The 25216-nt window shown below is 38.0% G+C and overlaps 1 protein-coding gene and 1 pseudogene across 3 annotated transcripts in view; one reads left to right on the top strand and one right to left on the bottom strand.

Annotated features, from left to right (window-relative positions):
- Positions 1-24936, bottom strand: part of AGO3 (argonaute RISC catalytic component 3) — a 116997-nt gene extending 92061 nt beyond the window's left edge. For 2 of the 3 annotated variants that reach the window (XM_060089481.1, XM_060089482.1), the window contains exons 1-2: positions 24609-24936; positions 3727-3898 (exon numbers count right to left, since the gene is read on the bottom strand). In XM_060089481.1, the coding sequence (XP_059945464.1) occupies positions 3727-3898; positions 24609-24627 (191 nt within the window). In that variant the 5' untranslated portion in view covers positions 24628-24936. Of the gene's footprint in view, positions 1-3726; positions 3899-24608 lie in introns of those variants that run through there. The other variant, XM_060089483.1, reaches the window with a different exon arrangement.
- On the top strand, positions 786-1287 carry LOC132478790 (large ribosomal subunit protein eL21-like; annotated as a pseudogene).
- Positions 24937-25216: the final 280 nt, after the last annotated feature.

The raw sequence follows: 25216 nt of genomic DNA, 5'->3' as shown, positions 1-25216 counted from the left end.
CCACTTCCTCAATTCCATCCCATTTTGTCTTCAAGTGATTTTTGTTTTTCTAACATTTTCATCATATAATTTTCTTATTCAATAAATAACATATAAGAATTCTTCTCTATATACTGCTAAAGTTAGGGGCAATTTTTTCAGGCAGGGCAAGGTGGAGAGGCAATAATAAGGAATTCAGCTAAGAAATATCTGTCTTAGACATTCTATCAGTTAAGAGACTTCCTTAGATTAATAAATGCCTTTTAAAAATGTAAACATCTACCAGAAAGGTCAGAATTATCCTTCATTCAAATTTACACATTAACACCCCCATTTTGAGAAACAAGAAAAAGGGAATTTGAGAGTGCAGCATGAGACAGTTGGTCCCTATAAGCCCAAAGACAGACAAAAGAGAAGGACACTAACATAAAGACTAACCTATATATCCTAGGAGAGATGGGTAGGGAACTGAAAATCCATATCTAGGCATACAAAGCCCTCTATAATGTCCAGTCCTCTTTCCTGTCTCCCACCAACACGCTCATCCCATTTTACTTTTATAACCATTTCATTCATTTTACTGAGTATTTATTATGTGCCAATCATTGAGCTAAGATCAGGGCTACAAAGATGATGATAAAGAATATTACTTTTCATGAAGAGGTTATACTGAGAGAAGAGGGTAACAAATAACGCACTAAAAATACTGTAACGAAAGTGTACACCAACCAAGTACTACAAGGTCATAGTAGAATGAACTACCATCTGGCCTTTCGGCTGGAACCACCATCTTCCAATAATTCACCAAAATGACCAACACAAAGGGAAGGAGGAGGGGTACTTGCTATATGTTCTCTAGGCCTTTTAGAAAACATGGAGTTGTTCCTTTGGCCACATACATGCGAATCAAGAAGAAAGCGATACTGTAGATATCAAGCAAATGGGCACTGTTCCATAAGGAATGCCCCACAAATGTTACCATGGCAAAACTGGAAGAGTCTACAGTGTTACCTTGCACAATGTTGGCATCGTTGTAAACAAACAAGTTAAGGGCAAGATTCTTGCCTAGAGAATTAAGGTGCCTATCAAGCACATTAAGCACTCTAAGAGCTAAGACAGCTTCCTGAAATGTGTGAAGGAAAACGATCAGAAAAAGAAGGGAGCCAAAGAGAAAGGTACTTGGGTTCAGCTGAAGCACCAGCCTGCTCCACCCAGAGAAGCACATTTCATGAGAACCAGTGGAAAGGAGCCTGAACTGTTGGAGCCCATTACCTATGAATTCATGGCATGATGGGTGTAAAGAAAATAAAAGACCTGGACTGTACATATGTTTCTCTTAACTGAGTAGAAGTGTTGTGTCCCTTCTCCCAAAGAAATATTTAAAGCACATTTTAACTGTGTCTGAATTCAGTGGGTGACGTCTTTACTTTTCAAATTTAGTTGTTTTTCTTCCTGAAAGATGTGAGGTAATTTGTTGTGCAATATACTCCACTGGTTAATAAACTGCCAAATATTATTTGTAAAAAAGAAAAAGAAAAAAAGAATGAACTACCATCTGACTATGGAGTTCAAAAGGTTTGTCTTGAAAAATAATAGAAGTTTGCCAGATAGGTAAGGGCAGAGAGGGCATTCCAGGTAGGAGTTGCAGAATATGAAAAAAGATAAAGGTTAGAGCCAAACTAAGAAAGGTATGCTATACTAAATTTGGGATATTATTCTGTAGGCAATAGGGAGCTGAATATATTTTAAAGTAGGGGAGTGATATAATCAGATTTCTTATTTAAAAGAATAACTACGCCAGAAGTATGGATACTTAACGAGAATGGGGAGAGAAAGAAATGTTAGGGGAGACCAATTTGAAGATCATTACAATAGTCTAGATAACAAATAAGGGTCTGAAACCAAGGTGGTAGCAGTATGGATGGAGAGGGGCCAAATTAGGGAATAATTTCTGAAACAGAAGCAATAGGACTTGATAACCAACAGGAGGAAAAGGAAGGTCTAGTTTGGGAATTTAGGTAGAGGAAAAGAATATAGTAGTATGAGCGGAGTGTGGGGATTGGGATTGAGAGAATCAGTTGTTTTGACCTGTGTTTGAAGCACTTTATAGATATTCAGGTGTCAAGTCTGAAGCTCAGGAAAGAGGTGGAGGCTACAGCAAGATTAGGAAGTCATGTACTCATAGATGGTAGCTTATTGTCGTACCTGACCAGAACCTCCCCCTTAAGCCTGGCTTAGGCTCACTAAACCTGGTTCTTCTCAATTGCTGTACCTTTGTTACTGCTGCCTTATCTTTAAAAAAAAAAAAAAAAAGTATTCTCTTTACTACACGATCTGCAATTCTACCAACTGTTTAGATTAGCCCATTTCCTTTCCTTCTCGCTATACAAATATTTCTTAATGACTATTAAGTCAGGATTCTGGAGTGCTGGTCTCACCTTTGCTATTAGAAATGTTGAGTAAGCCTCTCAACCTTTCTGGATTTCAGCTACAAAAAAGGTATCAGGAAAAAAAAAAAGGCATCAGATTAGTTGATATTTTAAGATTCTTCCACTTGTAATACTCCACAACTTGCTTCCTGACCTCAGAAAGAACTCTTTATTACATGTTAATTATAACACTCATATGATGGTTTTCTTTTATATGTTATTAAAAAGTCTCTTAGTGCTCATTCACTTCATATTTCTTATGTGTCTTATCTCTTCTTCTACTAAATTACAAATTTCTTGACAGCAATAAATCTACATTTTATTTTATTTTATTTTTATTTTTATTTTTTTTGCGGTATGCGGGCCTCTCACTGCTGTGGCCTCCCCCGTCGCGGAGCACAGGCTCCGGACGCGCAGGCTCCGGACGCGCAGGCTCCGGATGCGCAGGCTCAGTGGCCATGGCTCACGGGCCCAGCCGCTCCGCGGCACATGGGATCCTCCCAGACCGGGGCACGAACCCGTATCCCCTGCATCGGCAGGCGGACTCTCAACCACTTGCGCCACCAGGGAGGCCCCAAGTCTACATTTTAAATGAAGGTTCTTAATAATAATACTTACTGAGTAAGAAAAGGCTGGGGTATTTGATAGTACAAACTAAAAGGCTAAGTTAAGCATCATTGTTTTCTAAATATTTTGTCCGTAAGTCTTTTTTTTTTTTTAAACCCTCCTTTGTGGTGTACACCACGTCATAAATTCCTTTTCTGTTCCTGTATTATCTAAACCACATCCATATCCATAGTATTTGGGGAAGTGAAAGAAGCTTATTGAAAGCAGATTGATAAATCTTTATATACCATACACACTTGTTCCTATAAAAGAGTAGGGAACAGTTAGGAGTTGAGGAGCAGGAGAACAGAAGGCATGAAACCATGACAACCACCATCATCTTAAAGGGAACATCACGAAAGGGGTAAATAAGGTCGAGGTGGGGTGGGGAGAAAAAAGAAAGCACCGATAAATATTACCTAATAGCAAAGGAAAAAATGCTCACTCTGATTTCAAGAGCACATAAAAATGACTTGCACCTTTTCTATTATCATAGAGAAAACATGAATTTATGTTATAATGGAAAAATTTCAAGGCTGTTTGTAGATTTTCCCCATCATCACACCTCTGAAGTATACTCAATTTCAAAGCAAATTACCATCTGTTCTTGGTCAAACTGTTAGACATTATCATTGCTATTTAGATATACAAGATAAACATAATTTCTAAAGCAAAGACAAATACCAAAAGCAAAAGATCTCTGAATTCTTACCTGTTCACTCTCCTAGGACACTTGTCTGGTTTAATATCTACCTCATAGAGGTAGACATCAATCTTTGGAATTTCAACTTGAAAACAGTTAGCCAGCAATTTAATGGGTTTGCCCATGGTGCCATAGCCAGGTCTTCTGGGCACCATGAGTAGGGGCTGGGCCCCAACGGGTCCTGCCAGGGAAGGGGAAAAAAAAGAGAGAAACACTCTTACAAGCTGCATTTAATAATCTTGTCAACCAGAGTAAGTTAGAATTTTAAGTACAGCTGATAATGCTTGAAGCCTAGTGTTGAAAGATGACATCGTTTCTAACACCAATTTCTTTCACCCCACTTTACTTTCCTCATTAAAACAAACATACAAAGAAACAAAAGCTGGGTACCTCTGGAAAATTGTTTTGGAAGGGGTAGAAAGGAGCATACAAACCCAGGTGAGCATAAACAAAGCACAAATCGTATCCAAAAAGTATGCGACCAATAGCAAAGTAAACTTAAAGAAGGGTAAGAGCAGATGAACAAAATAAAAACAATATACAATAAAAAGGATCAACAAAATCAATTATTTGAAAAGATAACTAAAATTGATAAATTCCAGTGATTTTTATAACAAGAAAAAAAGGCTTAAGTAACCAATATAAATGGAAAAAAAAGTATCAGTATCACTACAGATACAGAAGACATTACAAATACTGTTAATAAATTTGAAAGTTTGATGAAATAGACTAAGTCCTAGAAAGATACAGCTTACTGGTACACAAAAGCATAGAAAATTTGAAAAGTTCTCTTTTCAAATAAAATAAAATGTAAAATGGTGCAGTTGTTTTGGAAAACAGTACAGTGGTTCCTCAAAACATTAAAAATAGAATTACCATACGATCTAGTAGATCCATGATCTACTTCTGGGTATAAACCCAAAAGAATTGAAAGCAGGGTATTGAAAAAATAATTATACACCTATGCTCATAGCAGTACTATTCACAACAGATGAAAGGTGGAAGCAACCTACGTGTCCACTGATGCATGAATGGAAAAAGAAAATCTGGTATATACCTATAATGGGACATCAATCAGCCTTAAAAAGGAAGGAAATTCTGACACATGCTACAACATAGATGAACCTTGTAGAGGTCATGCTAAGTGAAATAAGCCAGTCACAAAAAGACACCGTATGATTCCACTTATTAATACCTAGAGTAGTCATATTCATAGAGACAAAGTAGAAGGGCGGTTGCCAGGGGCTGGGGGAAAAGGTAGAAAAAGGAATTGTTGCTTAATGAGTATAGTTTCAGTTTTGCAAAATGAAAAGATTTCTGGCGATTGGTTGCACAACAATATGAATGTACTTAAATACTACTAAATTGTACACTTAAAAATTGCTGGGCCTCCCTGGTGGCGCAAGTGGTTGAGAGTCCGCCTGCCGATGCAGGGGATACGGGTTCGTGCCCCGGTCTGGGAGGATCCCATATGCCGCGGAGCGGCTGGGCCCGTGAGCCATGGCCGCTGAGCCTGCGCGTCCGGAGCCTGCGCGTCCGGAGCCTGTGCTCCGCAACGGGGGAGGCCACAACAGTGAGAGGCCCGCATACCGCAAAAAAAAAAAAAAAAAAAAAAATTGCTAAGATAGCAAATTTAATGTTATATATATTTTACCATAGTGAAGAAAAAAACAAACCCTAGGTGATATCTAGCATTAAGTTTTTGAAGCTCAAAATGTTGTAGCTTTGTTAAACAAAATTCAAACAATAAATTCAGTTAGTAAATTAGTAACTATTATCTAAATGAATTTACATTTAAAATATCTGTAAAGTCCTGTAACTTTTTGAAAAAATTAAATCCACAATTAAAAATATTCACACACATGCACACACTAAAAAATTCCAGATCCAGATGGCTTCACTAGAGAATTATACCAAACATTTAAGGAAAGAAATAATACTAATCTTAAACAAATTCTTCCAGAGAATAGGAAAAAAGATAATTAACAACTTTTCTTCACTGTGGATGAAAGTACATTAAAGTGCTACTTGCATCACCTATTTTTAAATTTTGTTTTCATATATTTGTAAGATCTTTTCTGAGGGCATAATCTTTCCTGCTATCCTAAACTGAGATAGGTAATAATGAGTAATTCTAGACTAGGTCATAGTTCTGGCTCTGCCATTTATCTAACCACTTGACCTTTGTTAAATATTAATAGCCCTGAAATTCTATTTCCTGATCTATAAAATGGAAATAATACCTAATCTGCCTCTTTCTTATGAATCCTGTCAGGATAAAATCAGAACATGAACAACAGATAAAATTTATCAAGCTCTTACCAAACCTTGTAATAATTTTTTTTTTTTACTATTGAAGTATAGTTGATTTACATTGTTGTGTTTAATTTCTGCTGTACAGCAAAGTGACTCAGTTATACATATATATTCTTTTTCATATTCTTTTCCAATGTGGTTTATCACAGGATATTGAATATAGTTCTCTGTGCTATACAGTAGGACCTTGTTGTTTATCCATCCAATATATAATAATTTACATCTGCTAACCCCAAACTCCCAGTCCTTCCTTCCCCAACCCAGCCTCTCCCTTGGCAACTACAAATCTGTTCTCTCTGTCTGTAGTCTGTTTCTGTTTCATAGATATGTTCATTTGTGTCATATTTTAGATTCCACATATAAGTGATATCATATGGTATGTCTTTCTCTTTCTGACTTACTTCGCTTAGTATGATCATCTCTAGGTCCATCCATGTTGCTGCAAATGGCATTATTTCATTCTTTTTAATGGCTGAGTAATATTCCATTGTGTACATATACCACATCTTCTTTATCCATTCATCTGTTGATGGACATTTAGGCTGTTTCCATGTCTTGGCTATTGTAAATAGTGCTGCTATGAACACTGGGGTGCATGTATCTTTTCGAATTACAGTTTTGTCTGGGTATATGCCCAGGAGTGGTATTGCTGGATCATATGGCAACTCTATTTTTAGTTTTTTGAGGAACCTCCATACTGTTTTCCATAGTAGCTGCACCAATTTATATTCCCACCAACAGTGTAGGAGGGTTCCTTTTTCTGCACACACTCTCCAGCATTTATTATTTGTAGATTTGATGATGGTCATTCTGACTGGTGTGAGGTGATACCTCACTGTAGCTTTTTTTTTTTTCTCACTGTAGTTTTGATTTTCATTTTTCTAATAATTAGCGATGTGGAACATTTTTTCATGTTCCTGTTGGCCATCTTTATGTCTTCTTTGTAGAAATGTCTATTTAGGTCTTCTGCCCACTTTCTTTAGTGGGTTTTTTGGTCATTGAATTGTAGGAGCTCTTTGTATATTTTGGAAATTAAGCCCTTGTCAGTCGCATCACTTGTAAATATTTTTCTCCCAGTCCATAGGATGCCTTTTCATTTTGTTTATGGTTTCCTTTGCTGCGCAAAACCTTATAAGTTTGATTATAAATCATACCAATGGTTTCTTAGGTCAGTCTCCCAAGGCAATAGAAATAAAAGCAAAAATAAACAAATGGGGCCTCCCTGGTGGCGCAGTGGTTAAGAGTCCGCCTGCCGATGCAGGGGATACGGGTTCGTGCCCCGGTCAGGGAGGATCCCATATGCCGCGGAGCGGCTGGGCCCGTGAGCCATGGCCGCTGGGCCTGCGCATCCGGAGCCTGTGCTCCGCAACGGGAGAGGCCACAACAGTGAGAGGCCTGCATACCGCAAAAAGAAAAGAAAAAAAATAAAAATAAAAATAAACAAATGGAACCCCAAACTTCATAATGATTTTATAGATGAGGAAAACTGAAATGATTTGCCTAAAATTTCATACCTAGTAAGTAGCAGAACTGGGATTGGAACCCATTCTGCTGTGCTCTCTATTTTGTTCCATTGATATATTTGTTTATCCTTTTGTCAATAATACACTGTCTCGATTATGATATTTTACAGTAAGTTTTGAAATGAGGTACTGTCAATCAGTTCTCTGACTTTAATCTCCTTTAATATCATGTCGCTGTTCTGGGTATTTTGCCTTTCCGTATAAACTTTACAATCAGTTTGTCAATATGCACAAAAAAAACTTGCTGGGATTTTGCTTGGAATTGTGCTAAGTATATAAATCAAGTTGAGAAGAGCTGACATCTTTATACTGAGTCTTCCTATCCATGTATAATAAAATATCTCTACTTATTTAGATTTTCTTTGATTTCTTTGATTTTTTTAAATCAGAGTTTTGTAGTTTTCCTCACATAGATCTCGTACATATTTTGTTAGATTCATACCTAAGTATTTCTTTCTTTTCTTTTTTTGGTGCTAATGTATAAGGCTACAATAATCGCGACAGTGTGGGTTTTCGTCAAAGAATAGAAAAATACATCAGAGGAATACACAGCCCCAAAATTGAACCACACAGTCAACTGATCTTTGACAAAGGAGCAAAGGCAATTCAACGGAAAAAGGACAGTCTTTTCAAGCAATGGTGCTGATAAACAAGTGGATGGATATCCTCATGCTAAAGGGGGAAAAAAAAAAAGAATCTGGACACAGACCTAAAACTTTTTTCAAAAATTAACTCAGGAGGGACTTCCCTGGTGGTGCAGTGGTTAAGGATCTGCCTGCCAATGCAGGGGACACGGGTTTGATCCCTGGTCTGGGAAGATCCAACATGCCTCGGAGCAACTAAGCCCGTGTGCCACAACTACTGAGCCCGCGTGTCACAACTACTGAAGCCTGCGTGCCTAAAGCCCGTGCTCCTCAACAATGGAAGCCACCACAACGAGAAGCCCGCGCAGAGTAGCCCCTGCTCGCCGCAACTAGAGAAAGCCCATGCGCAGCAAAGAAGACCCAACGCAGCCCAAAAATAAATAAATAAAATAAGTTTATAAAAATAAAATAAAGGGAAATAGTTTCCCAACTAGTGGTTGTGATACAGAATGTCTGATTTTCAGTAACCTATTCTTAATTATTCCATGCTCTTAAGAAGGCATTTTGTTCCATCTTATCCAGATTTTTTAGCTTTCTTTAGTGGAAGTTCTGAGCCTAATAAAATAATCTGTCTACTCCACACGGAGAAAATTCTATAACTATTTAACTACCTGCATTTTCTTACAAATTGAGTGATCTGAAGACAGAGTTTTTCAGTGACTCATATTTCTATCCCTAATACTAAAGAGCACATCATATTAAGTCCCTTGCTCTGATTCCACGATTACAGAGCAACCTTCTGTTTACTGTCTGTATACCCATATAGATGGCCGGAGGGAGATAAGTCGCTGACTAGTCAACATGAATCTTCCTTATGCTCTGGAAATAGTATTTTTCTTTGTAAATGATTAAATTGGCATTATGATTTATATATTAGTTTCTTGTGAACTTGGTTAGCATCAATCGGTCCCTCAAGGTGATGATCAGCTCTGGATGCCTGAAAACCAAGAATCAGGATCTGCAAAGCTAGGGACCAGACTGTGGAGCACAGTGACCCTCTGTCATACTACTTCATAAATTTGTTTGAGTAATCTGCATCCCTTCCATTACATTTTCAAGTTTCACGGTAGCAAATACACTGTATATAAAATGTTATATTCTGTTCCCACTTAACATAGCATCATAAGCATATCTGTATTACTAAGGTCTTCATAATCATAATTTTAATGGTTATGTAATAATACATTAAGTTGATGAAGTAAAACTGACCAGGTTCCACTCAAGAATATTTAGCTTGCTTCCAATGTTTCACTATTATAAAGAGTGAAATATAAGCAGTTGTAGTGGATATTCACAGGATTGTATGCTAAACACAACCCCACCCTTTTCCTCCACCTACTGGCTATTATCTTGAAAACTACACATTCTCTCAAGTACTATACGAATACCAGCAATTGATATGTTCTTACGTGAATTTGACACCACAACTGACTCGTCTAGAGATGGACACCAGAACCAAGAGAAAGTAATAAGCCTTTTCCCTGGGACTTTTTTTTTTTTGTTTTAACTTGGGACCTAAACAACAATCAGGCATTTCCTCTTCAGGGACTAAAGCTGTGAGATATAATAGCTGTTGGAGATCAGGTGTTCTGATGTGTAGAAAAAGCCAATCAACAGTGAGAGAAAATGGAAGCCTACATGTAGAGAGCTACAAATAGAGAGAAATCAAAATAAGAGATGGAGTAGTCTGATACCATGAGTTACTAGTTCCACCTGCTCCAGATGCAAGCTCAGCTGCAAACCTGTTCTTCCTACTGCTTGCTATTCAACCTGCCTTGGATTCCATGAGCCAATAAACCCCTTTTGCTCAAATTAGTTTCAGTTGGATTTCTGTTATTTGCAACTAAAACTCTTAACTGATAAAAAGAGTAATTATATTAATTACTTCAACTGAAGTATGGTCTCAAACCTGAGTTCAAGTTCCAGATCTAATGACCAGGGGAAAGTCACAGCCTCTAAGACTCAGTTGTCTATTATTATTATTTTCACTTATATGTGGGATCTTTTTTTTTTTAACATCTTTATTGGAGTATAACTGCTTTACAATGGTGTGTTAGTTTCTGCTTTATAACAAAGTGAATCAGCTATACGTACACATATATCCCCATATCTCCTCCCTCTTGTGTCTCCCTCCCACCCTCCCTATCCCACCCTGCTACGTGGTCACAAAGCACCAAGCTGATCTCCCTGTGCTATGTGGCTGCTTCCCACTAGCTATCTATTTTACATTTGGTAGTGTATTTTTTAAAATGATATTTAGACTGCACAACACAATGATTTGACATACCTGTGCACTGTGAAAAGATTCTCCCTGTCAAGTTAATTAACTCATTCATCACTCCACATATTCACCTTTTTGGGGGGATGAGGGGGGACTTAGAACATTTAAGTTCTACTCTCTCGGCAAATTTCAATTATACAACAGAGTATTATCAACTATAGTCACTATGTTATACATTAGATCCTCAGACCTTATTTATTTTATAGTTCAAAGTTTGTACCCTTGTACCAACCTTTCCCTATTTCCCCCACTCCCTGGCAACCATTTTTCTACTGCTTCTGAGTTTGACTTTTTCTTTTTAGATTCCACATATAAGTGATACCATGTAGTATTTGTCTTTGTCTTATTATACTTAGCATAGTGCCCTCCAGGCTCATCCATGTTGTCAGAAATAACAGGATTCCCTTCTTTTTTAAGGTTGAGTAATATTCCACTATGTGTATATGTGTGTGTGTGTGTATACACATATCACATTTTCTTGATTCATTCATCCGCTGATGGATACTTAAGATAGTCTCCATACCTTGGCTATTGTGAATGCTGCAATGAACATTAGAGTACAGATATCTCTTCAAGATAATGGTTCCGTTTCCTTCGGATATATACTCAGAAGTGGGATTGCTGGAATATATGGTAGCCCTATTCTTTTTTTTTTTTTAATATTGGAGTATAGTTGATTAACACTGTTGTGTTAGCTTCACGTGAATAGTAAAGTGATTCGGTTATACATATACATGTGTCTATTTCTTTCAAATTCTTTCCCCATCTAGGTTATTACAGAATATTGTGCAGTTCCCTATGCTATACAGTAGGTCCTTGTTGGTTATCTATTTTAAATACAGCGGTGTGTACATGTCAATCCCAAACTCCCAATCTATCTCTCCCCTCCACCCTTCACCCCTGGTAAAGGAAAATATGGTAGCTCTATTTTTAATTTCTTGAGGAACCTCCACACAGTTTTCCATCGTGGCTGTACCAGTTTATGTTCCCACCAACAGTGTATAAGGTTTCTCTTTTCTCCACACTCACAACAGCATTTATCATCTTGTCTTTTTGATAAAAGTCATCCTAACAGGTATGAGGTTATATCTCATTGTGGTTTTGATTTGCATTTCCATGATGACTGGTGATGTTGAGCACCTTTTATGTACCAGTTGGCCACTTGTATGTCTTCTTTGGAAAAATGTCTATTCAGGTCCTTTGTCTATTTTATTTTTTTTAATAATCTATCTATCTATCTATCTATCTATCTATCTATGGCTGCGTTGGGTCTTCATTGCTGTGCGGGCTTTCTCTAGTTGCGGTGAGTGGGGGCTACTCTTCGTTGCGGTGAGCAGGCTTCTCTTGTTGCAGAGCTCAGGCTCTAGGCGCGTGGGCTTTAGTAGTTGCAGCACGTGGGCTCAGTAGTTGTGGTTCGCGGGCTCTAGAGAGCAGGCTCAGTAGTTGTGGCGCACAGGCTTAACTGCTCTGCCTTCTGCCCATTTTTTAATTGAGTTGGTTTTTTTGCTATTGAGTTGTAAGAGGTTCTTGTATATTTTGGATAGTAACCCTATATCAGGTATGTGGTTTGCAAATATTTTCTCCCATTCTATAAGTTTCCTTTTAATTTTGTCAATGGTTTCCTTTGCTGAGCAGAAGCTTTTTAGTTTGATGCAGTCTCACCTGTTTATTTTTGCTTTTGTTGCCTTTGCTTTTGGTATTAAATTTTAAAAATCATTGCCAAGACCAATGTCAAGGAGCTCACGTGCTATGTTTTCTTCTAGGAGTTTTATGGTTTCAGGTCTTCTGTTAAAGTCTTTGATCCATTTTAATTTTTATATATGGTATAAGTTGGGGTTGAGTTTCATTCTTTTGCATATGGCTATCCAGTTTGCCCAACACCATTTACTGAAGAGACTATCCTTTCCCCACTGTATAGTCTTTGCTCCTTTGTCAAAAACTAACTGACCGGGCTTCCCTGGTGGCACAGTGGTTGAGAGTCCGCCTGCCGATGCAGGGGACGCGGGTTCGTGCCCTGGTCCGGGAAGATCTCACATGCCGCAGAGCGGCTGGGCCCATGAGCCATGGCCGCTGAGCCTGCGCATCCGGAGCCTGTGCTCCATCCACAACGGGAGAGGCCACAACAGAGAGAGGCCCGCATACCGCAAAAAAACAAAACAAAACAAAAGAAAACTAACTGACCATACATGCATGGGTTTATTTCTGGGCTCACACTGATCTATGTGCCTATTTTTATGCCAATACCACACTGTTTTGACATAACTTTATAATATAGCTTGAAATCAGGAAGTTTTCTTTGTTCATCTTTGTTCATCTTTCTCAAGACTGCTTTAGCTATTGGGGGTCTTTTGTGGTTCCACATAAATTTTAGGATTGTTTTTTCTATTTCTGTAGAAAATGCCGCTGCAATTTTTTTCTTTTTCTTTTTTGCCATTGCAATTTTGATAGGGACTGCACTGAATCTGTAGATCACTTTGGGTAGTGTGGACATTTAAACAATATTAATTCTTCCAATCAATGAGCACAGGATATCTTTCCATATATTTGTGTCTTCTTTGATTTCTTTCATCAATGTCTTATAGTTTTCAATGTGTAGATCTTTGACTTTCTTGGTTAAATTTATTCATAAGCATTTTATTGTTTTTGATGCTACCGTAATGGGACTTTTAAAAAATTTATCTTTTTGATATTTCATTGTTAATGTATAGAAATGCAGTAGATTTTGGCTCTCTTGTTCTAAATTTATTTATTTATTTATTTATTTGGCTGCATCGGGTCTTACTTGCAGCACGCAGGATCTTCGTTGAGGCATGTGGGATCTTTCGTTGTGTTGCATGGGCTTCTCTAGTTGTGGCACGCAGGCTCCAGAGCATGTGGACTCAGTAGTTGCAGCACGTGGGCTCTCTAGTTGTGGCATGTGGGCTCTAGAGCGCACGGACTCAGTAGTTGCAGTGCACGGGCTCAGGTGCCCCACGGTATGTGGGATCTTAGTTCCCCGACCAGGGATCAAACCTGCGTCCCCTGCACTGGAAGGCGGATTCTTAACCACTGGACCACCAGGGAAGTCCCAAAATGTAATAGATTTTGTATATTGATTTTGTATCCCACAACTCTACTAAATTCATTTATTACTTCTAACAGTTTTTCATGCAGTCTTTAGGGTTTTCTATATATAATAGCATGTCACCTGCAAATAGAGACAATTTTACTCCCTCCATTCCAATTCAGATGCCTTTTCTTTCTTTTTCCTGCCTAACTGTTCTGGCTAGGACTTCCAGCACTATTTGAATAAAAGTGTTGAGAGGAGGCTTCTTGTCTTGCTCCTGATCTCAGAGAAAAAGCTTTCAGCTTTTCACCACTGAGTATGATACTAGCTGTGGGCTTTGTCATATATGGCCTCTCTTATGTTGAGGTACATTCAGTTACCTTATTTTTTAAAATGAGATAAAATGACCTATACATTCTAGATGTGCCTGGCACAGAAGCCATTAAAAAAAGTAGTAGCTCTTCAATAAATATTAATATAAATAAACAGCTACAACATTTCACACAACTATGCTAAGTGAATTTCTCTGCATCAAGCACCTACTGTTTTATTTGGGGGAGCTAGAGAGGGAAAGTGGCATATAGAATTTTTTCCTTCAGATAAATTTCAGAAAGAGAACTACCAGGTCAAAGGATAGGAAAAGAAACATGTTTCTGACTCTTGGTATTTACTACCAAACTGGCATATAAATGCATTACTATCACCAGATTTCTCTCCTATGCCCTCTCTAGCATTAGGCATTACAATTTTTAAAAACCTTTTATGTGTTTAAAAAAATAACTTTCTGCTGTTTTATTTACATGTGATGACTATCAAGATTGGCTTAATAATAATGTTTTATTTTTCTATAGCCCCCATTCTCTTCTGAAATTCACTGCCCCCACAGACAATTTTTTAAAAATCAAAACATAAAAAGTCATTTATCTATTCTATTTATTGAGCAATTATTATGTTCAAGGTTTTATAGATACATGGATTAATTAATAAGTCAGTTACTTTGCTTAAGTAGTTCACAATATACTCGGGGATATCCCAAAATTACAACAATAACAGCTAACATGTATTCAGTATTATATATCTGATATACATTTCTTACAACATAACTTTTTTTGTTGTTTTTTTTTTTTTTTTGCGGTACGCCGGCCTCTCACTGTTGTGGCCTCTCCCGTTGCGGAGCACAGGCTCCAGACGCGCAGGCTCAGCGGCCATGGCTCCCGGGCCCAGCCGCTCCACGGCACGTGGGATCTTCCCAGACCAGGGCACGAACCCGCGTCCCCTGCATCGGCAGGCGGACTCTCAACCACTGTGCCACCAGGGAAGCCCACAACATAACTTTTGAGGCAGGTACTATATTATACTGAGGAAACTGAGGCACAAGGAGATTAAAAAACATGTTCACAGAAAGTGGCAAAGCTAGGATTTGCAAATAGGCAGTCTGATTTCAGAGCCTGGGCTTTTAATCAGTACACTATACTACTACAAACTAACATGTGCTGAAAGTCTATCATTCATTAAGTCATCCATTCATTGACTCGTAAATGTGTTCAACAAATATTTACTGTATCCTAAGTGCCAAACATTGTTCAAGTGAATAATAATTTTAATAATAACAATAAAGACCTGGTCCTCATGAAGGTTTTATAGGGGTGTGGGGCAGATTACATTGTATTTCTTTTTTGCCGATTAGGTAGTAATAACTGCCATAAAACAATAAGATAGGTTAGGGCTTCCCTGGTGGCGCAGTGGTTAAGAATCCGCCTGCCAGTGCAGGGGACACAGGTTCGAGCCCTGCTCTGGGAAGATCCCACATGCCGTGGAGCAACTAAGCCTGTGCGCCACAACTACTGAGCCTGCACTCTAGAGCCTGCGAGCCACAACTACTGAAGCCCATGCACCTAGAGCCCGTGCTCTTCAACAAGAGAAGCCACCCAATGAGAAGCACGGGCACTGCAATGAAGAGTAGCCCCCACTCACCGCTTAGCCCACGCACAGCGACAAAGACCCAACGCAGCCAAAAATAAAAATAAATAAATTTATTTTAAAAAATAAGATAGGTTATGGGGATAGAAAATGTGTGTGTGTGGTGGGAGGTAGTTAGCCATATTAGATAGGTTTGTCAAAGAAGACCTCTTTGAAAAGGTGACAAGTAAGCGTAAAACAGAAGTGAAAGAAAAAGTCATGTAGACAGCTGAAAGAGCCTTCCAGGCAAGGAAAAATCAAGTACAAAGGAAAAAGCAGAAGTTTGCTCGATGTTTGATGAACAGCAAGGAGACCACTGTGCCTGGAGCAGAGAGAACAGTAGGAGATGAGGTCAGAAAGATACTGGGAGATCAGATCTTATAGTATTTGCAAGCCATGATGAGGTCTTTGGATTTTATTCTGAGACATGAGAAACCAAGAAAGGGTTCTGAATCAAGAAGCATTATGATCTGACTTAAACTTTTTTTAAACAATCACTCTAGCTGCTGTATGAAAAATTATATGTAAAAGTACAAGCAGGGAGACCAGTTAGTAGGCTAGTCGACTTTCCAGGCAAAAGATAATGTTGGCTAGGGCAGGGGTGGTAGCAGCTATGGGAATGAGGTCAATGTGGAAAATATTTAGACGGAAGACCTAATGGGAACTGCTAATGGATTAGGTGTGGGGTATGAGAGAAAAGAGCTCTCAAAGCTTTTCGGTCTAAACAACTAAAAGAATTGGAAATGCACTTACTGAGACAGGAAAGACTCAGGAATAATAGAAAGCTTTGAGAAGAAATCAAGAGGATTTTTAGGACATGTTAACGTTAAGGTTTCTGTACAAGTAGGTATCTAGTAGGCAGTTAGATGGGTGTGGAGTTCAAGGGAGAGGTCCAGGCTGGAAATGTAGACATGAGTGCCCTTGGCATATTAGTGATATTTGAAACCACTGGACCAGAGGAGATCACCTTGACTGTGGCAGGATACAAAAGAATACTAATAAGCTCTGGAAAACTCCCAGTGTTTAGAGATTGGGGAGATGAAGATGAAACAGCAAAGGAAGCAGAAAAGTGATAGCCAATAAGGTTGGAGAAGGACCTAGAGAATGTGGTGGCCAGGAAGCCAAGTGGAAAAGGAATGTCCAGAAGGAAGCAAAGTAATCAAATGAAGTTGAAGAGACAAATAAAATTAAGATTTGGGAACTGACTACTGGATTTAACAAATTCTTTGTTGACTTTGATAAAAGCAATTCCAGTGAAGTTCTAGGGACAAAAACCTGACTGCAGTAAGTTCAAAAACAATACCCTGAGGGGACTTCCCTGGTGGTCCTGTGGTTAAGACTCGACTCTTCCACTGCACAGGATGGGGGTTCGATCCCTGGTTGGACGGGGAACTAAGATCCCACATGCCTTGAATCTGATCAAGCTTTTTGGTCCTAGCAGTTTACGGTAAATTTAGAGAAACACGTTAAATTACACCATGAAGATGGAATGAAAATCCAGACTGTGAGAAAGTCTAAAAGGACAAACAATCCATAAATTGTAGGGGGAAAGAGGGTAGAAAACTTACAAATTAAGAGGCACTTAAAAGACATATCAATCATTCACAATGTGGGAAACTTATCTGGATCCTGACTCAAAAATGAAATAAATTTTAAAAAGGCAAATTGTTAAAAGAAAAAAAAAAAGAATAATATCTGAGACAAGTTGAAATTTGAATACTGACTGAATATTTAATATAAAGGGTTATACTATTATTTTATGCTGTGATAATGGTACTGTGGCTTATTTAAAGAGTCCATAACTCTCTCTTTTTTTTTTTTTTGGCTTTGCCTTGCAAGGTTCCCCAACCAGGGATTGAACCTGCTCCCCCTGCAGAGAAAGCATGGAGTCTTAACCACTGGACCACCAGGGAACTCCCCTATATCTCTTATAGATGTACTTAGTAGATATTTATAAATAAAATATTATTATGTCTAGAATGTGCTTCAAAAAATACAGGGGAGGGGAAAGTAGAACGGACATGACTGGACATGGGCGATGGGTACATGGGAGTTTATTATACAGTTCTGCATATACATCCTCAATTTTTTATAATAAAATGTCTTAAAAATTAGGAAGAGAGGAATGTCATTTCCTTTGCATACTGAATCTCTTCACTATACCGTTATACAGATAAGGAAACTAAGATTAAGGAAGATTAAAAGCACTGCCCAAAGTCACAATTAATTTTTTTTAATGGACTTTATTTTTTAGAGCAGTTGTGGGTTCACAGTAAAACTGAGAAGATAGAGATTGCCCATATGCCTCCTGCCCCCACATATGCACAGCCTCCCCGAATATCAACATCCCCACACCAGAGTGGTAACATTTGTTACAATCGATGAACCTACAATGACACATTATTACCATGTTAATTCGAGAGCCAGGATTTGTTTCCAAAACCCATGCTTTCTACACTATATTACACTGATGATTTTTTTCTCCATTATTGTTATTTTCCCTGATGCTTTTTATACAAACTGGTAAAAACCAAAATTCTGTTTCATGAATAAGCAATGTAACAGAACTCTACTGTAATTGACTATAAAATCATCGAATTTAAGTATACAAAATATTTTAATGTAAATTATTGGAAGAAATAATTCTGTCAATACAACAAATTATACTTCCAGAGAGGCATATTTTAGTTATTTAACAAATACATATATTGCCCACTAGAGTTGAAAATGTAATTACACAGAAAAAAAAAGCACTATCTGGAATTTCTACCTCAAACTTTTCTTTTAGTAGCTATAGCAAGTACTGACTAATAACAACTAACCATGTTAAACTTCAAACAAAAAATCATACATTTTCGGGCTTCCCTGGTGGTGCAGTGGTTGAGAGTCCGCCTGCCGATGCAGGGAACACGGGTTCGTGCCCCGGTCCGGGAAGATCCCACATGCCGCGGAGCGGCTGGGCCCGTGAGCCATGGCCGCTGAGCCTGCGCGTCCGGAGCCTGTGCTCCGCAACGGGAGAGGCCGCAGAGGTGAGAGGCCCGCGTGAGCAAAAAAACAAAAAAACCATACATTTTCAAAGCATATGTGTGTGTTGTTCACTGACCTAACAATCTAACATGTACTAGTGAGTCCAAAGCTAAATTATAGTCTATAGTAAATGTGATTGATGAAAATAAGCAATGAATAAATAAGAATCAACTATAGCACTACTATAGCCTATTACCAAATTATGGATTTTCACTGGGAACTTTTGCTTTGATATTCATGGGATACCTCGTTTCAACCATTCTACTTCTAGAAATTTATCCTAAAGCAATCACTGGATCACTATACAAAGATGTATGTATTAGGATAATTACCAAAGTTTTAGTTATAATTTTATAAAAAACTGGAAAGAAATCTAATCCACCATCAATGACACTAATTAATAATATAAAATTAAATGTGGGAATTCCCTGGCAGTCCAGTGGTTAGAACTTCGTGCTTTCACTGCCAAGGGCCTGGGTTCAATCCCTGCTCTGGGAACTAAGATCCCACAAGCCATGCAGTGCAGCAAAAAAAAAAAAAAAAAAAAAAAAAAATTAAATGCTATGTACTCAGTAAAAATTTATATTGCTATATTGCTATATAGATCTAAGTAATGATAAGGAAAAATATCCATGATACAATACTGAGTAGAAAAAGCAGGTTAAAAACAATTAATATGATGACAGATGGATGAACATTTGAGAAGATATACAAGAAAAAATAAGCAATGGTTTTATCTGGAGAATGGGATCATATTGTTGTCATTTCTATTTTAGACTTTCCTATACTGTTTGCTTTTTTAAAAATAATAAACATGCATTTTTACAACCAGGAAAAAATTTTTATTTTTGTTTTGAAAAAATAAATGTGTTGACCTCAAAATTTGACATAATTAAATGCCTCCGTTTACTAGTTAAGTCCACAAGGCTAACTAGTAAACATGAGCATGAGATTTCAGTAACTTCTTATCTACTAAGTCTACGTATTCATTCAATGAACCTGTACAAACACAAGGCACTTATATCAGATTACATTTATTATATTCACTGTAGCTAAATAATCACTCTAGAACATTCAGACTGTTGGGGGTTAAATTTCTCAGATGCACTATGGGGAACCATTATTTCAAAGCCATTTTTCCCCCTGGAAAAAAGTAGCCCAAGCACTATGGAAATGCCTTGAGATTTATTTTATAATTAAAGTTTGGGTAGCTTTTGAAAAACTTTGATCACCCAAGCAAAAATTTAGAGAAATTGTGAGTAATTTTAGAGAATGCCACTTTTACGTTAAATACACAGATAGAGAGCAAGTCCTAATGTAGAAGCTATAAGTTTCTTCAAACAAACAAAAAAAAGGACTTCACTGCTAAGATATAAGTCTATTTTGCAATCTATTGTTCAACATTTTTTAAAATTCAGAGATATATTAATGAACTTCTGTTGTTAGATTTAGAAATCAGTTAAAATATCAAATATTGGTAATGACTCAAAAATTGTATTATGTAAGCCTACAACCGAGAACACTTTCTTGCAAAAATGAAGAATATAAAAATATCCCATGACTATATCCTACAGATATCTTCTGATTTCTCAAGAACCTGATAATTTAGAAACAACGGAGGAATAACTGGCTGATTTAAAACAAAGAATTCTTCCAGATTATTTCATTAAACTAACATTCCAGACTAATGTACATAATTTATTGCAACCAAACCACAGAGAGCCTCCATTTAAGATATAAGAGAAAGCATCAGTTGTGTAACAAGATTTTGCTAAATCTCAGTAGTCTTTTTTTTTTTAAAGCAATGGGTAGCCAAAGAAAATCATTAATATTAAAAACACAGATAATGGCAGAAAACTATAGAAACTCCAAATACAGAAAGGCTGTTCATGTATCCTAACAGCATAACCACTATGGTTGAAAAACCACACAATATTCTTTCTCACATCTGTTTTGTTAATGAGCCAAGAATGAGGGTCTATTGAGTATCCTAGACAACTGAATTAGAAGCAGGAATGTCTCGTGAATGCTGTTCATCACAACAAACCGAGACTAAACAGGTTTGGAAAGAATACTATTCTTAAATAAATTATCTTTTTAGCTTTACCTTCCTGAAAACAGATCACTTGCCTTTTCCTCCCATCTATTAAAACAAAACAAAACAAAACCACACGTCAATTACTTAAGATCCTAGTTTTAAGTATTATAAGAGGAAAAAAAAATTTTAGATTAACGAAATATAATATTTAATTCATCTTTCAGGTAGACCCTCAATTATTTTAAGACTATGGAAACCAGTGTGAAAAAAGATGGTTGTGATATAAAGCAATGTAGTATTCAATTAGAATCTAACAGTTTATGACAATTTGGCAAGAATTCTATCTCGAGCCAGGGTTTTTCCATATACAACATAGAACTTTTCCTGGAAATGTCCCCTATACGGGGCCTCTGGACTCTTTGCATACTTTCAGACCAGGCCTACAGAACCAAACAAATGCAATGTTCCCACTGGAGAATATAAATTAATTCTAAATTATCAACCTATTACATAAAATTCTCTGAAAGAGCAAACATAGCACTTAGAAACTGTTTCATTCATTTTAACCACTTTCCTAAATTACTTAATTAAAAAAAATTTTTTTAATTAATACATTTATTAGCTTGGAAATTGGTTTAAAACTTTAAAGAGTGGTTATATCAGGGTGATGAAATCAAGGATAATTTTTTAAAGTCTTCATCATGTTAGTCGAATTACGTTTAAGGGTTTTATAGATGTTCTTTTTCCCGCTTTACTTTCAAGTCTTTGTTTAGAAGAAAAAAGTTGTTTCTTGCCTCCTTTACAGTTTTCCCTCAGGGCTTTCTATCACTGTCAGAGAAATTAAATTCTAAAACAAAAATCAAAATAATCTTGTACATTTTTATAAATCCTAATGCCAGTCAAGAGCAGTAAATACTAGGGAAAAAGTTATTATGACCACTCCAGAGCAGCACTAGCTAAAAGTTAAGCGACAACAAAGTAGAAAAACCTTTTCCATGTTTACAATTCATGCCCTCTAGACAAACAGTATTTTATCTTCTTCAAGACAAAAATCTACAAGTGAGAAAATCTATATAACAATAAAAACATTTCCCAAGGGATTAAAGAAATACTAAACTGAAAACCTAATGGCATTACATATTTTAGTACTTTGAATCCACAACTTTTATCCACCTCATCCAAATTTAGCTTCCACACATCCTTTGGAACTTGTTCTCAAATAACTTTTCTTGATTTTTATTATTAAAGAAACACAGAGTCCTAAAACAACTACATTCAAACAGGAATTCAGGAATGTAACTAAGAAACATAGTCTATTCACTTTTGCAAGACTGTATAAGACATCTATCAAACATGTCAGATCACTTTGCATTATTATTAATTTAAGGTAATAGAAAATGTTTTTCTTCCATTGGTAGGTAAGTACAATTCCTTCTGCCCTTAACAGTAGTCTAACTTTACCTAAAAATACAGACTAGAACAGTACTGTCCTAAAAAATAGCTACTCAGGAGAACTGATATCTTAATGAACATTTCTGCTTCTTTTATTCCCACTTTATTTGAAATGAAAATATAACATATATACTCTTAGTCCAGCTGTAATTAAAGCATAAAAAAATAGGGTTTCATCAGAAGTTCCCCTAACCAAGGAGTCATAGGCACAGATGCTAAACTATTGATTATTATTATTTAAAAACCAATTGTGCCTGCCAGCTTTTTGGTTAAATCAGAGTTCACACAGTACTAAATCACTACATTACAATGTAGTGACATTGTAATGTCACTATGTGACAGGACATCCTTAAAAAAATCACTTAAAATGTTACATGCAAAAGGGAAGAATAGACAAATATTAACTTTTAGTGAAGAACGATTTGCCAAGAAACAATTATATAGAATTTGTATCTCTAGTCCTCTAATGTAAATAAATTTAAGTTTTTTATGTATCCACCTAACAATTAGAATTTAAAATATTTTGCCATAAGATGATTCCTGAGAATCTCCACACAAAAGAAAAACTTAGAACAAAATTGGAGAGCCAAGATCCAACACTGACTCAACAGACTATCAGAGAAAATATGCATCTAAAAATTTTTAAACCAAAATATGTATCTGTCAAATTCTTGATTTTAGACTTAGTTGCACATTTTTCCCAACTTTGCTTTCGATTTCCCTTGCAGCATAACAATTACACGTCTCAGGAAGAATGAAAATTTTGTTTTTGATGATGACAATATTAAGCCAAATTATACTTTACCTTCGTCATTAAATTACAGTCAATCATGTATAAACTGCACTGAAGAATAAACATTGTGTTTCACGATGTCCAAGCATATGGCTGACAAATCTAACTATACCTCCGCAGATGTGAGAACAGTTAAATAGGTATATATTTCAGCAACGGCCCATGCAAAAAGAAGTAAAACTTATCTATAGCTCAAGAATTCTTAGGAACATTTACTGAATCGTACTTGGCGAGTTGGATCCCTTGGCTAGGCAGTTTGACTTCAGAAGTTTCTAAGATGTTGTCCATGTATTTGGGAATAATTTCACATGAAAAACCCAAAAAAGAAAAGAACCTTAAAAAATTTTTGGCAATATCTTAAAAATTTTAGGATAAGTAGTAAAGTGTTTAACTTTCATGTTTGTTTTCCAGGCTCAACAACAGAACAGTTATGTAAAAATCACGTATAGCTCCCAAATCATCACATTCCCTAAACAGTGTATTAGAAAACTGGAAAACAAAGGCAAGAGTTTCGGAAACCTACAAATCAATGATAAACAAACGAGAGTCTAAAGCTCTTCACAATCTAGACAGATCTTTCCCTTTTTAAGGAAACGTGAAAAAAAAAAAAAAAAAAAAGGAGCATGCAAAAGAGACACGGTAAAAATTGATTAGAGAAAATTCCATATAATAAAACTTGTAATAAACCCTTCTCCCCAGCCCACCTCTACAATTCCTAAGGGCTTTTTGCATCTATTTGACAATTATACTCCTTAACGTAGTCAACAAAATCTTTAATATCATTATGTCACTGGTTTCTTTCATATAAGTTTTTCTTATCTAATATTCAGGTGTCTCCCAAATTGGCAAAATGAGATGTGAATTTCAGGGACTTGTGGTACAATTAGTAAGAAGACACCCGCCGCTTAATATTTTCGTAATTAATTTATAAAACTGTGACTGGCTGGATGAAGCATACTTCCAAATTTAACACACCAAATATGATCATTTGGAAAGCAAATCGTTATGTAACACCTACTTTATGTCCTTCAATTAATTACAGACCGTAAAAAGTGCTTTTTCTTTTTTTAAGATAAGTACTGCCCATGATGCAATTTTTTCTCAAGACTGTCATATTTTCCCAAGGAGGGAAGCAGTTTTCTTAAATTCCAAATTTCCAAGAATATGACAGCCGATTCTCTAGGGAATATAGAATGAAAACATTTATATATAGTCAGCAATTTTAAGATCTACCTCCTCACGTTAGCAGTGATCCAGGCTGATATGACATTTCCAAGATCCTCAGGAACTATTATATGTACCATGCTGCCACAAACATAGATGAGAACTCGGGGATGGAAGAAATTCCATCTTGCATTTGACGTTGCACTAATACCTGTTTCAAACTTAATTCTCATCTGTTATCTTAATGTATCTTCACAACTACATAAGGGAGATACATAAGGGAGAATGCTGGCCACCCAGTGCCTCTACGGGACACAATACCCGATTAAAGAATACACACCCCATTGTATCTTCAACTGGAGTAACAAAAAAGATGGCAAACCCTTCTAGACTCCGGGGAAAAAAGAGTAATATGGCCTAGGGAACCCCAAACTTCAATCCTTTGAGCAGTGTCTCTTCCCCGCAGTGTCATCGCCTACTCCGTGGATCCACGGAACTGCGGCGGGGCTGCGGGGAGGCGGAGGAAGGGCCGGGCGGGGGGCCGAAGGGGGACGGCGCTCACCTCGCGCACCTGGGCCGGGGCGCAAGGGAGCGACGATGCTCTGCGGTTACACCCAACGGACGGACCAGCAGCTCTGACTCACTCACCTGCGGAGCCGATTTCCATTCATGGAGCTGGGGGGAATGCTTCCTGCGAGAAGGGCGCCCGCCACTGAGGGCAAGGAGGCGGCGCAGGGGGCGACGCGGCGCGACAGGAACCCTCACTCGGCCCCGAGGCGGGGTGGTGACGGCTTCTCCTCAGCAACCGCACTCCGAAAGCTCTCGTCAGGAAGAGCGGCCGTCGGGAGGCAGCGCGCAACTAGGAGAGAGGAAGAAGCGTGAGGCAAGAAGAGACGGGCTCCGTGCGGAACTTGCGTCGCCCGCGGCCGCCTACGAACCCAGTGCCCCTCCACGACTGCGGCGCCGCCGCCGACCTCCCTGGGGGCCGCCCCCGGAAGCCTGCTGGCGTCAGTTCCGCTGCCCGGGCTCTCGCCCGACATCCAAGCCTCGCCTCTCCGCCCTAACCGTGCGGGCGCGACGTCTGTGCGGGCGCGGCCGCCGCGGAGGACGCAGGGGAGGTGTCGCGGAGCGGGCGCCGAGCCTGGGCGGGGCCTGGGGCGAGCGCGATGGGGTGCGGCCAACGGCCGCGAGCTGGGCGGGGCCTGCCCTCCCCCGGTCCTCCGCCCGGCCGTGCCGGCTGGAGACAACCCCGAAGG

Source organism: Mesoplodon densirostris, chromosome 2, assembly GCF_025265405.1.
Source record: "Mesoplodon densirostris isolate mMesDen1 chromosome 2, mMesDen1 primary haplotype, whole genome shotgun sequence".
NCBI lineage: Eukaryota > Metazoa > Chordata > Mammalia > Artiodactyla > Ziphiidae > Mesoplodon > Mesoplodon densirostris.
The sequence above is the reverse complement of the archived record's forward strand: the minus strand, read 5'-3'. Positions and strand labels throughout refer to the sequence as shown.